Below are 17451 nucleotides of genomic sequence, written 5' to 3' on the forward strand. Positions count from 1 at the left end.
GCAATAAGAATCTTGTTTTTTGTTGCGAAACATTTTCAGTTGAAAAATGGTTTGAGACAGAAAACATAAATGTACCTTTCTTATTGGACAATAACATTGGACGTTATTGGACGATAACAAATGATTGGATTCAGCATGCATTGATGTCAATGGGAGACTAAAGGCCTTAGTTAAATACAGGGACACCGATAATATACAGGAACGGTACATTTCAGTTTGAAACGATTCGGTGCGATTCGATTTGATTAGAGGAACGAATCAATGCGATTCGGTTTGATGCGATACGATTCAATGCACTAACATCTGTTGCATAAACACATTCATTTTCCATTCTGTTGCTGATGGAGCTCATGAGCTGGGCCTCTCTGACCTGGATCTGTCTGAGCTGACGTGTGTGTTTGTGTGTGTAAATGATATACACCCTCCTTATATTGAGTTGCACGCCCATTTGTCCTCAGAACAGCCTCAACTCATCGGGGCATGGACTCTACAAGGTGTCGATAGTGTTCCACAGGGATGCTGGCCCGTGCTGACTCCAATGCTTCCCACAGTTGTGTAAAGTAGGCTGGATCACCTTTGGGTGGTGGACCATTCCTGATACACACAGGAAAATGTTGAAAAACCCAGCAGTTCTTGACACGCCTGGCACCTACTACCATACCCCGTTCAAAGGCACACAAATATTGTCTTGCCCATTAACCCTCTGAATAGCTTTAAAGTCCTTCTTTAACCTGTCTCCTCCCCTTAATCTACACTGATTGAAGTGGATTTAACAGGTGACATCAATAAGGGATCAGAGCTTTCACCTGGTCCTTATATGTCATCGAAAGAGCAGGTGTTCCTAATGTTGTGTGCACTCAGTGTATATGTCTATGTTGTATTTAGGTACCTGAGCTGAGAAAAAAGGTAAAGTGGGCATCTACCACTCCACTATAAGTTAGGGAGGGGGCATTGTTTGCTTTTATCCCTCCCCCTACAGCTTTCGAGGAACGGGACACAGACACTTACAAGAAAGCCCTCTACGACATCCGACGAGCCATCAAACATGGAAAAGGTCAATATCGGACTAAGATAGAATTCTACTACACCAGCTCTGAAGCTCGTCGGATGTGGCAGGGTTTTCAGACTAGTATGGACTACAAAGGGAAACCCAGCTATGAGTTGCCCAGTAACACAAACCTCCCAGACGAGCTGAATGTCTTCTATGCTCGCTTCGAGGCAAACAACTGTGATCGCTCTGTCCGTGGCTGATGTGATTCTCAGAGCATGCACACACCCTCTGGGAAGTATCTACACAGACATTTTCAACATCTCCTTGTCCCAGTCTGTAATCTCCCAACATGTTTCAAGCAGACCACATGTGCCAAGAACCTGCCTAAATGACTATTGTCCCGTAGCACTCACATCTGCAACCATGAAATGCTTTGAAAGGCTGGTCATGACTCACATCAACACCATCATCCCGACATCCTGGACCACTCCAATTCGCATACCGCACCAACAAATCCACAGACGACGCAATCTCTATTGCACTCCACACTGCTGTCTCCCACCTGAACAAGAGGAATATCTATGCGAGAATGCTGTTCATTGACTACAGCTCAGCGTTTAACACCATAGTCCCCTCCAAACTCATCACCAAGCTCAGGACCCTGGGACTGAACACCTCCCTCTGCAACTTGATCCTGGACCTTCTGAAGGCCGGCCCCAGGTGGTGACGGTTGGTAACAATACATCTGCCACGCTGATTATCAACACGGGCCCCTCAGGGGTGTGTGCTTAGTCTACTCCTGTACTCCCTGTTCACCCACGACCATGTGGACACACAGCACCATCAAGTTTTCTGATGTCACTACGGTGGTAGGTGATGAGACCCCCTACAGGGATGAAGTGAGAGGCCTGGCAGTGTGGTGACAGGACAACAACCTCTCCCTCAACTTCAGCAAGACAAAGGAGTTGATCGTGGACTACAAGAAGCGGAGGGGCGAGCATGCGCCCATCCACATCGACGGTGCTGTAGTGAAGAAGGTCAAGAGCTTATTATTATTGTATTTTTTTTACAGCTTTTTCTCACCAAGTTCGTGATATCCAATACAGTATCGCTGCAACTCCCATACAGACTAGGAAAAGGTGAAAGTCGAGAACCATGCATCCTCCGTAACACGACTGCCAAGCCACACTGCTTATTGATGTCAGAGAGGAAACACTGTCCAACTGGTGACCGTTTCAACATGCATGCCCCCGGCCCACCATAGGAGTCGCTAGAGCGCGAAGGGACAAGGACAACCCCACCGGACAAACCATTCCCCTAACCCGGACGACGCTGGGCCACATTGTACACCGCCTCATGGGTCTCCCGGTCGCGGCCGGCTGCGACACAGCCCGGGATCGAACTGGGATCTGTAGTGACGCCTCTAGCACTGCGATGCAGTGCCTTAGACCACACCGCCACTCGGAAGGCCCAGATCCTCATAAAGTTACATGCATACAGCGGCACCATTGAGAGCATCTTGACTGACTGCATCACCACTTGGTATGGGTTCTGCACCGCCCTCGATTGCAAGGCGCTACAGAGGGTGTTGCAGACAGCCCAGTATATATCACTGGGGCTGAACTCCCTGCCATCCAGAAACTGCATGCAGTGTCAGAGGAAGGCCCGGAATATTGGCACACTTACCAGTAGGGTCAAACTCCTGCAGAGGTGGGACTGTGTTTTTGTCACTCTTGGGTTTTTTGTCTGGGGGGTGGTCCTTGCTGAGAATGCTAAGGGTCCTGGGTACACAAAAACATAGATGGCATGGTGAGTAACACACACACACAGACAGACAGACAGACAGACACATACACACACACAGGAAGAACAGACTCGACACATCGGTCTAGACACATGACAGCTGTCATCCAGAAAGTGAGGTCAATACAGGTACTTTAAAGCTTGGACCGAGATATTGAAAACAGGTTCTATCTCAAAGCCATCAGACAGTTAAATAGCCATCACTAGCCGGCCACCACCCAGTACCCTGTCCTGAACTTAGTCACTGTCACTAGCCGGCTACCAATCGGTTACTCATCCCTGCACCTTACAGGCTGCTGCTCTATGTACATAGACATGGAACACTGGTCACTTCAATAATGGAACACTGGTCACTAATAATGTTTACGTACTATACTCCAGACTCCGACATTGCTCGCCATAATATTTCTAAATTTCTTAATTCCATTCGAAACACATTAAGTGTAATCTTAATATGCTGAACAGAGTGTAAGGCGGTATGGGGTCCTAAAGCTTAATCACATCGGGATTAATCCACTCAAAACACAGGGCTGCATCTAATAAGGTTCCATTACGGACACATACCAGGTGTCCCAACTCTTGGGGGCATATGATTTATTTTGTGGTAAGACTTTCTAGTTATACGCAGATATTCATCTCAATGTCACAATTGCATTCCTTCGTGATTGACAATGTGGACAAAGATTAACAAAACAACTTACCTGGTTGCTTTTTTGGGAACCCTGCAAAAAGAAAAATTGAGAAAGAATTAAAAACTATAATTAATACTCTTTGTCATTGGTGAAGTCCTGTTCTAATTCTATATTGTGATGCCTATTCAGATTTTCTAGACAGGATCATTTTCGCCAACTATATGAAGACTCCTTGGGCCTGTAGAATTTTGACATTCGTGAGGTACAGAAATGTTAAGTCAAGCAACAACTGATTAAGCCTGTACCTGGACTAAAACATGTTCATTAGAGAATTTATTAAAAAGTGTTTTCTTAATTCGCTACCACATGTGACTATATTCTACAACTTTTTATTGCCATTGCATTCTACGTCAAGAAAGTTACACAATGAACATACACTACCAGTCAAGTTGACTATTTTCTAGATCGTTGAATAATAATGGTGAAGACATCAAAACTATGAAATAACACTTACGGAATCATGTAGTAACCACAAAAGTGTAAAACAAATCAAAATAAATGTTATATTTGAGATTCTTCAAATAGCCACCCTTTGCCTTGATGACAGCTTTGCACACGCTTGGCATTCTCTCAACCAGCTTCATGAGGTAATCACCTGGAATGCATTTCAATGAATAGGTGTGCCTTCTTAGAAGTTCATTTGTGGAATTTATTTCCTTCTTAATGCTTTTGATCCAATCAGTTGTGTTGTGAATGTGAAATATAAAATATAGTTGTTTAACACTTTTTGGTTACTACATGATTCCATGTGTTTTATTTCATAGTTTTGATGTCTTCACTATTATTCAACAATGTAGAAAATAGTAAAAAAAGAAAGAAAAACCCTTGAGTAGGTGTTCTAAAACTTTTGATCGGTAGTGTACATTTTCAGAAACGATAGGTATATACAGTAAATGTACAGTTCCGGGGAAACCAGGGCCTGTATTCATAAAGCACCTTAGAGTAGAACTGCTGATCCAATATTAGGTCCCCCATGTACAGCCTAGATCAGCCCTCCTACTCTGATGCACTTTATGAATACAAGCCCTTGTCTTCCTGGTCATCTGCATGTTTCTGTATACTTAGGTTTGTGTTTCTGATAGTGATATCCTCAGTGAGCCACAGCCAGCTTCTAACCCCCCTCCCACCTCTAAACCGACTTTGCCAAGTTGCCGCTGGTACTGCCCATAAGATGCTGCTAACCAGTAGAGTGCACTATCATAGGAACATCTGTCATCCTCTGCTTACACAACACATGATCACAACCACCACCATAACTCAGGGGGACCAGAAAGGACTTAAGACCAGACCCACTAATTAATTTAATAATCAAACGGGCGGTGGTGTGACGATGCCAACATAAGCCCCATGTCCTCAGGCACCTTCTGGCTCCCAGTTGTTCCACTGGCTGGCATATCAAACACATAGATCCCTACCCTACCCTGATCCCTAAGTCTGACAGATAGGAGGATGGGAGGGATCTCCATATAAATAGCACAGGCCCCCCTCTCTCTACCCCTCCACATCCTTCTGCGGGTGGTTTTTGTTTTTGTTGCTGTTCCTTCTCTCAGACAATGGGGCCTGAACTTTGAACAATGGCGTTCACGTCAAAGCCAACTTACTACACTGCAGCATTGTGGGACAGATTCCCGGAAACAGAGGGGGCTTCTGGCAGGGCTCCCATTTCCTGTCCTGAATGTGGGCGGGTGGGGGATGAGAGGGGAGGAGAAGAGGGGGAAAAGGGGAGTGGGTATCTTTAAGAGAAGGCAAGAAGGGTAGGATTTGGAAAATCCTGTGCTAGTACCCAGACTACAGAGCTCGTACTTGAAGGTCTCTTTTTGACAGAAAGAAATCACTCAATCACTCATTATGGATGAGATCCATAATATAACATTTACCGAATACACTGTGATACAACACTCCACCGCTACTGCCTTGAATTTGAGAACACCTCTTAATAGTTTAAAAGTTACTTAATTCGACCAAATAGCGCCGTTTATAAAAAGGAAATTAACATCATTCAATAAAAAATCTGACATCAAGCCAGTCATATTGAACCCCTGCCAAATAGAGAGACATGGGATTCACTACTATACTGTCTGAGAACAGGGTGAGCTTTTAAACTGGTTCTCCTCTGATGTGCCCTGAGGAGATTAGGATGGGATAGGGGATAGACTGCATGGGTGAGGAAAGACATCATGCACACTGGGTGGTGGCTAACCAGCTAGCTGAGAAGGGGATTAAGCTGATATTTAGACCCTTAAATGCACACTCATTGAAAATTGAGAAAGAGAGGCCTAATTGATACGTTGAAAGTCTGAGGGGAACAATGAACTTGTTATCGTGTTCAAGCTAACAAGGCTGATCAATGGAAAACAAAGATCCAAGAGCAGGGAAATCGATTGCTAGCCTTGAACTATTATCCGTTAGCTTTAGCAGAAGGTTAGCTCCCACTGCAAGTAGCTTTTAATTTATTTAGTCTTGTTATAAAATCAATTCCTTTAAGGTAGGAACCATGAGTTTTTACTTACCTAAGTAACAACACAGTGTGGTCAAAGACTAAATAACTTAGTGAGAAAGGGAAAGGGCATACTGTACCTAGTCAGTGGCAAAACTGAATGCATTCAATTGAAAAATATCCACCGCATTTAACCCAACCCCTCAATCACAGAGGTGCGGGGGACTGCCTTAATCAATGTCCACGTCATCGGCGCCCGGGGAGCAGTTGTTGCAAGGGTGAACTGCCAAACTACCAGTACAGCGTCAGTGTCAGCATTGATGGAGACAAACCGGGTAAATTCAATATGGATTTACCTCACTATATCACTATTGAATTAGCTTACGTTCCCTTGGCCAGTGAAACGGCCTCACCCTCTGAAGGCCTCGCCATGACTCTTCTTTGACTTTGGTAGCCAACTCAGCCATCAATCGGTAAGTCTCCACTCCCTCTACTTTATATCTGTTGTTCTAGACTAGTTTATATTGTTTTGTTCTAGACTAGTTGTTCTCTGGCTTAATACTAAGCTATGTTGACCATGGTGGTTTACATTATAGAGAATAGGCTGGCCTACCGCGTCCTCCATATTACGTCACAACCCGCAAATGTTTTTTTCTGCCATCATTTTTCAGAATTCTGATCAGTTTAATGAAAAAATGAAAAAAAAAATAGGAAAATGAGATGTCACTTTGCATTGGGACTTTTGATGCGTATTCTAATACAAATCCATGTTACATGTGGTTAAGTTTATGCTACCGAGCCTTTAAATTGAATAATCTTTATCAATATTCCATTTAAGTTCTACTTTAACAACAAAAGGCCAAGTTAACACCATCTAGCAAGAGACCACTCAGATATGGACAAGTATGTAGCGAAATAATTGAATGATCCTTCAATTTATTACAGTAAATACTAGCCAAAAGCAAAATAAAATGGGTAAATTAGCAAATATATAGCCTTGGCAGTGCAGCAATGGCTGCCTAATTTTAAATGGCAAGCAAAAATCATTACTCATGAGACACTGCATGTAAACAGTTCTGTGATAGTCACATCCCATTGCCTCTCTCGTGAAATTACTTGTCTATTTTTCCTATGACCAATGTCGTCAAAGACACTTATTACTACGACATGGAATATTTCAAATTGGAACTTTATCATAGGAACAACAATGCAAAAAAAGTGTGACAGCTAATGTTATGAAGGAATCATCTTGGCTTCACATCCTCTTTGATGTTACTGACCAACCCCAGTTTTGCACAAGTGGACAAGGTAGAGGGGGAAAAATGAAAACAGCACAAGAGTTCTACAGAAGGATGCACTCGAGGGTGTCCATTTTGTGCCAGTCCCATACATAGAGGATTGAACACCATTCCTGTATGCCTCGAACATGACTACCTCTCTACCTCACTCTTCATTGCAGTTCATCGCTAAAACTGTTACAACAACAAATGGAGTGCCGGAAAGTGCTCTCACTCAGTGGTGCCTGCTAAGCTAAATTAAGCTTCTTGGAAAGTGTGAGTAAGGTAACAGGTTTGCCCGGGATACTTGGCACGGGGACACTTGGTTTTTAAGATTTCTAAGACAATCAGGTCTATGGAAGAGGTTCAAAACAACACAGAGAAGAGTGGGAAAGTGAGAAAGGGAAGCGGCACTGCAGTGGCAAGACTTGAAACGGTACGTCTTTGGGATATGACCTGATCCCTTTCGATGTAGACAAGCTACAGGGCCAGAGAGGCTTAGGGGTCATTCCACTTCAAAAAGCAAAAGAATGAGGACTTCCCATCTCAAATTGTTCTGAACTTGTTTCTTTAGTTAGAAATAGATAAGATCAGCATTTCAGCAAAATTATTTTGATGAAATATAATTTGATCTGAGAAATTAAGCTAATTTATTGCAACCAAATTGGCCATTTTAATTTATAGGATTCATATAACATTAAATAAATATAGTACCTAACATTAGATTTTGACAAAACTTCATCCTAACAATGAATTTAAAAAGAAAGAGTAAATAGCCACCCACGGACCCCCCACACCAAGCAAAACCCAACGGCCAGTATACAGTATCATTTCTCTATGTTTGACAAGTAGTATGAGGCGGCAGCTTGGAGTATTATTTATTCATTCTATGTATTGTATTCTCTGTGAAGTTGATGTTTTTGTCACTGTTCAGAGAAATTAGCCATTGAAGTCTCATGCACCCAGAGTTGGCCCAGTATTCAACAGGACGTAATCTCATGTTGAATTCTGTATTTTGCTCCCTGTTTCGTACCTTTTCTACAGGGCTGTAACCCTTTATTTTGTCGTTTGCAAGTAAAGGCAATGAACATTGAAAAGCGTGTGGATAATCCTTGTTAAGTTACCACAGGTAAAATGGTAAATGTCACTAATCACATAATTTCCTAATCATTTCATACAAATAAATACATAATGGTTTATAATTATATTATTTTATTAGGTTTTTCAGAACATTTTAGTCACTTTCCCATTTCTCCATCTAATTTTTGGGGCTTCATATGAGAATTGTACCATAGGGATAGCCCTCTCAGAGAGCTGCCACTTGTTGGACTATCCAAGGAGAACTGGGTTGAAGCATTAGGTTGCTAAGAAAATGACAAACTATGTGAGAATAACCACACTATTTATTTTCATCATGAGCAAAAGCTATTGGTTTTCTACCTAAAGTTGCAACGAATATGTTGTGATACATTTGATAAACACAAGAGACCTGAAAAATGGACAAAAGGCCAGTAGAAGGAAAAGGGCATCTAGTGGGCGAAACCTGGTAATTTCACTTAAACCCCTAATAGTGCTGATGAGCGATTAGTGCTTTTTGAAGTGGGTTCAGTTTCAGTTATGTTTTAGATAATCAGTTTTTGATTTTAGTTTTGATTTTAAACAATAAATGTATTATGTGGGTTGAATGCTGTAACAATACAACAATTCATGGTATTGACCGCCAATTACTATCACTTATTAGGGCTCTAACAACTTATTCACATTACTTTAAATATTTTGGTTGTGCATATTAGATTTGTTTTTAGTATGACGATGACTTTGTAAGTTAATTAATACAAACTCAATAAAGCATCCTATATTCACACTACTTTAATAACATATTTCAGTTGTCTTGTATATTTAAAAAAATATTTGATTACTTATTTCATTCCAAATCATCTCTGCTCAGGCAATAGCAGCCAGCCAGCCATCGATCTCTGTGCTCTCAAAAGAGTCATCCTATTCAGGCTTGGAGCCCAGCTGGTTAGCTGCCTGCTGTCTGACAGAATCACTATTTCAGTAGTTATTCAAAGTAGTGTAACAACCCTGGGTTTATAAGCACGGAAACCGTCCCTGCCGCACGAGCATGCTTTTGCGGCACAGTCGATAGCGCGCCTGACCTCGGGCTCAAAGGTCGAGGGTTCGAGGCCTGCTCCCTGCCTGTTTCATTACATTGGTGTCAGAAGTGCTCCTTTATGATCTAGTCAGGTCATTACAGTAGATAAGACTTTTAAGACTGCTGAATAACAACTATCAATAAATTAGATGTATTGTAGGGCAGAGATACCTAAGCAACTTCTCTATAGCCCTTGTTCGCGACGCATTCCTTCCCACTCCCTCCCTCCCTCCCTTCTTTTCCGTGTCTGTCTGTCTGGCTTGCCATGCAATAACCAATGAAAATAGGCAGCTGTAGGCACAATGGATTCCGGTCAATATAGTTAATTAACAGATTTTCTGCACTAACTATGATGAATATTAACCTGTTGAAAATTACACCTTCCTATAACATCCCACAGTTCATGCTTGATTTGTGCGTTGAGCTCACAGGAAAAAAAACTAAATGGAATTAAAATAATCAATTAGTTATTTAAAAAACAAAAGTAAACTGAAGTTTTGGCTAATCTCTCAGCACTAAACCCCTAGAGTTGATTGACGCACCTGGACATCACACGGTGACGCTTTTTGAAATGTGAATGGCTCCCTGTGTGTTTATGCTAGAGACGTACCGTTTTGTGCAGTGGCAGTAGCTCAATCCCCTCTTTCCACCGATTTAAAACTTCCATAACATGGGGCTTGTGAAAGCTGTGTTTTTCTACAAGAATATCATCAGGAAATTGTCTGTAGAACCCAAACCTTTTCAGCTAAACTAATGAGTCACCACCATCAAAAGATACCCCACATTAACTGTTTTACTCTATGACAAGTTTTACGGCAGTCGTCTGATCTCCGTTGTGGATGTCCTAATTTCGAAGGTGTCTTCTCACAAAGCCAACTGTCCAGACTAAACCGTTTGAACTACAAACCAATATCGAAAGGGCAGACTCTGACAAACAGGAAGGTGTCGGTTGTTTTTGCTCTATGACTCACGGCTTCTGGGGAGTCATCTGAAGGTAACTTCTTAACTCTCTCAGATATAGAACAAACACTTCAAACCCCTATTTCTTGTGATGTATTATGATCTGTTTTGCCATGTACAAATGTGTTATTCAATGGTGTTTCTATCGACTATAGCAGTAACCGCCAAATTAAATGTTTAATCAAATATTTTTTTCTGATATATTGTTTTATACCTACAAGGGTCCTAAAATTCGAAATCAAATGGCCAAATTATCCATTTTATGACGATCTTAGAACAATTATATACAGTTGGGCAAAAAAGTATTTAGTCAGCCACCAATTGTGCAAGTTTTCCCACTTAAAAATATGAGAGAGGCCTGTAATTTTCATCATATGTACACTTCATCTATGACTGACAAATTGAGACAAAATGACAAAATCCAGAAAATCACATTGTAGGATTTTTTATGAATTTATTTGCAAATTATGGTGGAAAATAAGTATTTGGTCACCTACAAACAAGCAAGATTTCTGGCTCTCACAGACCTGCAACTTCTTCCTCTGTCCTACACTCGTTACCTGTATTAATGGCACCTGTTTGAACATGTTATCAGTATAAAAGACACCTGTCTACAACCTCAAACAGTCACACTCCAAACTCTACTATGGCCAAGACCAAAGAGCTGTCAAAGGACACCAGAAACAAAATTGTAGACCTGCACCAGGCTGGGAAGACTGAATCTGCAATAGGTAAGCAGCTTGGTTTGAAGAAATCAACTGTGGGAGCAATTATTAGGAAATGGAAGACACTGATAATCTCCCTCGATCTGGGGCTCCACGCAAGATCTCACCACGTGGGGTCAAAATGATCACAATAACTGTGAGCAAAAATCCCAGAACTACACGGGGGGACCTAGTGAATGACCTGCAGAGAGCTGGGACCAAAGTAACAAAGCCTACCATCAGTAACACAATATGCCGCCAGGGACTCAAATCTTGCAGTGCCAGACGTATCCCCCTGCTTAAGCCAGTACATGTCCAGGCCCATCTGAAGTTTGCTAGAGAGCATTTGGATGATCCAGAAGAAGATTGGGAGAATGTCATATGGTCAGATGAAACCAAAATATAACTTTTTGGTAAAAACTCAACTCGTCGTGTTTGGAGAACAAAGAATGCTGAGTTGCATCCAAAGAACACCATACCTACTGTGAAGCATGGGGGTGGAAATATCATGCTTTGGGGCTATTATTCTGCAAAGGGACCAGGACGACTTATCCGTGTAAAGGAAAGAATGAATGGGGCCATGTATCGTGAGATTTTGAGTGAAAGCCTCCTTCCATCAGCAAGGGCATTGAAGATGAAACGTGGCTGGATCTTTCAGCATGACAATGATCCCAAACACACCGCCCGGGCAACGAAGGAGTGGCTCCGTAAGAAGCATTGCAAGGTCCTGGAGTGACCTAGCCAGTCTCCAGATCTCAACCCCATAGAAAATCTTTGGAGGGAGTTGAAAGTCCGTGTTGCCCAGCAACAGCCGCAAAACATCACTGCTCTAGAGGAGATCTGCATGGAGGAATGGGCCAAAATACCAGCAACAGTGTGTGAAAACCTTGTGAAGACTTACAGAAAACATTTTGACCTCTATCATTGCCCACAAAAGGTATATAACAAAGTATTGAGATAAACTTTTGTTATTGACCAAATACTTATTTTCCACCATAATTTGCAAATAAATGCATTAAAAATCCTACAATGTGATTTTCTGGAATTCTTTTTCTCATTTTGTCTGTCATAGTTGAAGTGTACCTATGTGGGAGAACTTGCACAATTGGTGACTGACTAACTACTTTTTTGCCCCACTGTATGTTATCTTAGTAGATATTAAGTTAGTTTAGTTGTCACGATCGTCGTAAGAAGCGGACCAAAGCCCAGCGTGGTGTGAATGCATCATTTTAATGGATGACGAAAACACAAAGTAAACTGAACAAAACAATAAATGAACAACGACCGTGAAGCTCATCATAATCATCATAATATTTCTACTACTGTACATTGTATTTTAGTTACACTGTTTACACACACGGAAAATGTATTTATGCACTGGATTCTTGACATATCTACAGCTGTACATATAATTCTTAGCTGATCTTCTGTAAATCCTCCCGGCCTACATCAGTATTTTTTTCCCTTACATTTGAATTATTTGACATTTTACTGTATTGTCAGGAGCTTGTAACATAAGCATTTCGCTTCACCTGTTAGAACACCGCTAAACTGATTCACAACTCAAATAGCACTGTAGCAGTAATCAAATGCAATCTATATATATGTGCACCGTGAGAATCCAGTGCATAAATAAATATGCAGCGTCTATAAACAGTGTAACTAAAATACAATGTACAGCAGTAGAAATATTATGATGCGCTACGTTGGGGATAAAGCATTGAAAGACACCGTGTGAAATGGGACACGACCAGTAGTTCAAAGTCTCTATAGCATGGGACAGCAGCGTTGTCTGAGTGTGTGTTGTGACGGCCCTGAATTTTTCTGAACCGTCTCAGTGCAGCTCCTTCCAATAGGGCGCTTTCCCTTTAATTCCCAATTAAATAGCCAGTATCAGCTGCGCAAAAGTGGGGGTTGTGATGGAGACGTGACTGAGGATGTGTTCAACCCTCAGTTCCCGAAGCTTCTCTATTCCGTTGTTTTGTTGCCGTTAAACGTGTGTTTTGTTGCCTAATAGAGTTTACCCAGGATCGGATCCACTCTTTGCGTCCCTGGACTACACCTCTCCGTTCTTCGTGGCCTTTCTCCGCGGGAGATCTATTGGCGGATTGGATTGTCTGACTGACCGACTGACTACCACCTTTTTGTATACGGTATTTCATTTGTTTTGATGTGATGTATACTGTGATTTATGTAGTTAGTTGTAGTTGAGGACTTATTAAGAGTGATACGCTTTAAAGTTCTGTGGTAAACTTATTGTTCTATTGATGGTATGATTAATACTGGGTTTATGCTACACGGAATGAACGGACAAACATTGCGTGACAGAAGTCACTTGAGTTCCCTGAACTCTACCGGGCAGGACTCTTTTTAGGCCCGAGGTACAGGACATTTCTGGAGGAACCAGAACTCATTGTGTTATATTATTATATGTGTGTGTAATCATTGATGTTGTTAATACAACCCACGCAAAAGAGTATAGTTGTTTTTGAAGTTCTTTCCAATGTTTTAAGGGTTTATGAAAAGTTTATTTCCATCCTGACTTTTACGTAAGTCCTTTGTATTGGTGTAGACTTGACGGACCAGATGGGACTCATTCCCACCCAAACTAAAAGGAGAAACCAATGTTTTCTCTGGTAGGCACAACCTACCTGGCACCCCTATAAATAATAACCTCAAGTCAAAACCGTTACATAAAAAATGGCACCCCAGATGGGACAGCTCAACATTGAGAACTAACCAAAGCAAATATTTTGTGTGGAATTAAAACAATGGATTCACCCCAAGATAATGTGCTCATCCATGTCATACCTGTCAATGGGAATACACAGGGCCATTCTGACCATCAAGCTGACAATACAAATCATAATGTGAATGGAGATAATGGAGTTGCTTTGGGCCAGAGCCCTGGGAATCTGAATGCCCGGCCTGAGCCACAGGCCACAGGAGGTCTAACCAGTTACTCACTTATTGACATGGATCTGTGTGGAAGTACTGAGCTAGCCCTCCCTCTGACACCCAACCTTCCTCCATTGTCTGGTTTATCTCCAGAGGTTGTAGTCTTACAACTTCAAGGTGACATCCTTGATATTCGTCGGACTCAACAACATCTCCAAACTCTTATCCACCATAATTTCAAATGTCTGAGGGAAGAGCAACAACAGAGTGCCATGGAATTCAGAAACTCACTGAGCACTCTAACCCACATGCTGACAGAGCTCAGTGAGAGTGGAAGACGGGAAATTACTGGTGCCCTGGACAGGCAGTTTGACTACCAACGAAACCAACTCACTGCCACTCTCCAATGGCGCCTGCAACATCACCACACTGAGGTCCTCAAGGACGTTAATTCTGTTTTTTCTCCCATGGTTAACACTGTAGGCCACTTGCAGAGAGAACTCTCTAATTGTGTTAAAATGTTGGATGACGTGTCTGTGGACATGGCCTCCATTAGGCACAACTCCTTACACAGAGTTTCTCTGGTGTCCACTTCTGTTCAGACCACTGAGGGCCAAGCTGGCACCTCTGAACAGCCAAGACAAGGCAATGCTACAGTCATCACTGTCGATGGACTGGTTCGCTTGGGACAGCAGTTTGAGAAGGACAGAGAATGCCAACAGCAATATGACCAGAGAAAGAAACAGACACCCAAACAGTTGCCCAAGACAGACCATCAACAACAGCCAGAGTCTCCAGCCAAGACCTCTCTCATGTTCTGTTGGAGATGTAGCCAAAAGGGACATTCTTCAGCTACATGTCCAAGACCGTATCAAGTAAACCCTTCCAGAAACCACAAATCACAACAGGCCAACACACCTAACTCTCTTCGCAGCAATGACCATCCTTCTCTGGGTGCTTTAACCAGAGCTGAAACCCCAAGAGTCACTGCCTACGCCCCCCCATCGACATCCCCATCCTTTCAGTTAATACCGCACCAATCAGAAGCTAAAAAGTTACATGATTGGGGTTCAAATGTGGCACTCTTCTCTGCCGTTGCTCCGGTACCACTAACCCTTGATAATCCTTCTGACGATCTCCTTTTACAGGCTGTGAGAAGAGCTCAGCTGGAACAGCCAGAGGAGTTACGGCTGTTGGAACAGCTGCAGAATAATGCTGATGTATGTACTTCAAAGCTAGGACGCACCGGGCTCCTGAAGCACAAAATATTCCTTACACAGGAAATGCCGATCAAGCTAAAGCCATATCGTTTGTCCCCAGCGAAGCTAATCATCCAAAAGGGACTCATAAATGATATGTTAGCACAAGATATAATAGAACGTTCCTCCTCTCCCTGGGCTGCTCCTGTTGTCCTCATCCCAAAAAAGACTGGTGGTCTTAGATTTTGTGTGGACTATAGGAAGACCAACAATGTTTCTCAGACTGATGCCTATCCTCTTCCTACCATCCATGAGATCCTGGAGTCATTGTCTGGCGCTGTTGTGTTCACTACCCTTGACCTCAATAGTGGTTATTGGCAGGTTGAGATGGACCAGGAAAGCAAGGACAAGACTGCTTTTGTCTGTGCTGAGGGCTTGTTTTCCTTTAAGGTGATGCCCTTTGGATTAAAGAATGCCCCTGCCACTTTCCAAAGACTCATGGACATTGCGTTAGGTGAGCTCAAAGGGAAGATCTGTTTCGTCTACCTGGACGATATAATTATCTACTCTCAGAACAGAGAAAGACACTTTCAAGATCTTCAAGCAGTGTTGGACAAGCTACGAGAAGCTGGTCTGACCTTGAATATGAAGAAGAGCAACTTCTGCCAAACCTCCCTGAAGTTCCTTGGCCATATTGTGTCTTTCGACGGCATTCATGTGGATTCTGAAAAGACAAAGGCTGTACAAGACTTCCCTGTGCCAACCACACTCAAGGCCCTTCAACGGTTCCTTGGTATGGCTGGATGGTACCATCGGTTTGTGTCGAACTTCTCCCAGGTGGCAGAACCCCTCAACGCGTTGAAGCAAAAAGGAGCGAAATTCCAATGGACGGCAGAGTGCCAGACCTCCTTTGAAACCCTGAAACGACATCTCGTCACACCTCCCATTTTAGGTCATCCCAACTTTGATTGCCCTTTTGTTGTTTACACTGATGCAAGTGATGTTGGACTTGGTGCTGTCCTAGTCCAACAGACTGGACTTGGCACTGAAGAAGTGCTAGCGTTCGCCAGTCGGACATTGAATGGAGCAGAACGGAACTACTCCACAACCGAGCAAGAGTGCCTTGCAGTTGTCTGGGCTTTGGAAAAGTGGAGGTACTACTTGGAGGGTAGACACTTCACTGTGGTCACTGACCATTCCTCCCTTGTGTGGGTGTTCAAGACCAACAAACCAAGCACCAGACTCATAAGATGGGCTCTACGGTTGCAAGAGTTCACATTTGCAGTGGAATACAGGAAAGGAAAATACAACACTGTTCCAGATGCCTTGTCCAGAGCTCCTACTTGTGATAACGGTGGCCCTGATCTTACATGTGCTACTGTCCGGTCAAGCAGTCGAGACTCGCCCAAAACAGACTTTCCCATCTCTGATGAGGCAATATGGAAAGCTCAACAGGATGATCCAGAAGTACAGGCTTTGTACCAGACTATCCTGGAAGATGGAGAAAAGATGGTCAATCCTACCACAAAGCTGACCATCATTGAAGATAAAGTCTACCGAGTCGTACAACTACCTCACAGAACACTCTACCAAATGTACATACCGGACACTCTACGCCTACAACTGCTTCAACATTTCCATGAAGACCCATTAGCTGGTCATTTGGGCAGGTTCAAAACCTACAAGCGGTTGCAAGCGTTACTCTACTGGCCACATCTGAGCATGGATGTGAAGTCACACATCCGAAATTGTCAGGTTTGTCAAATGTACAAACCAGAAGGTAGAAAGCCTGCTGGCAAGTTGCAGCAAACGGTGGTTACCCGACCTTGGGAAATGTTAGGAGTGGATTTGATGGGTCCATTTCCTAGAAGCTCCAATCAGAATGTGTACATACTTGTTTTTGTTGATTACTATTCAAAGTGGGTGGAACTCTTTTCCCTGCGTCAGGCCACAGCAAGGACCGTCTCTAACATCCTTACGAAAGAGATCCTGACTCGCTGGGGAGTGCCTGATTACATCCTGTCTGATCGAGGTTCCCAATTTGTCTCTGATCTCTTTGAGGAGACCTGCCAAAGATGGAACCTGAGGCAGAAGTTGACCACGGCCTATCACCCACAGACCAATCTCACTGAGAGAGTAAATCGAACCTTGAAGACAATGATTGCTTCCTATGTAGGGACCCAGCACAAACACTGGGACAAGCACCTTCATGAGTTTCGATTTGCCCTGAATTCTGCTGTGCAAGAGTCCACTGGAGTCACACCTGCAGAGCTGAACCTAAGTCGTCCTCTCCGAGGACCCTTGGATATGGTGCTACAGCCCCAGCAGCTTACTC

At 42.9% G+C, this 17451-nt stretch overlaps 1 protein-coding gene across 3 annotated transcripts in view; it reads right to left on the minus strand.

Annotated features, from left to right (window-relative positions):
* Window positions 1-17451, minus strand: part of LOC123998912 (rho guanine nucleotide exchange factor 12-like) — a 157627-nt gene that overhangs the window by 78303 nt on the left and 61873 nt on the right. For all 3 annotated transcript variants that reach the window (XM_046304137.1, XM_046304135.1, XM_046304138.1), the window contains exons 2-3: window positions 3496-3516; window positions 2678-2772 (exon numbers count right to left, since the gene is read on the minus strand). In XM_046304137.1, coding sequence (XP_046160093.1) covers window positions 2678-2772; window positions 3496-3516 — 116 coding nt within the window. The remainder of the gene's footprint in view (window positions 1-2677; window positions 2773-3495; window positions 3517-17451) is intronic.

This window comes from Oncorhynchus gorbuscha, linkage group LG16 (genome assembly GCF_021184085.1).
Source record: "Oncorhynchus gorbuscha isolate QuinsamMale2020 ecotype Even-year linkage group LG16, OgorEven_v1.0, whole genome shotgun sequence".
NCBI classification, from domain to species: Eukaryota; Metazoa; Chordata; class Actinopteri; order Salmoniformes; family Salmonidae; genus Oncorhynchus; species Oncorhynchus gorbuscha.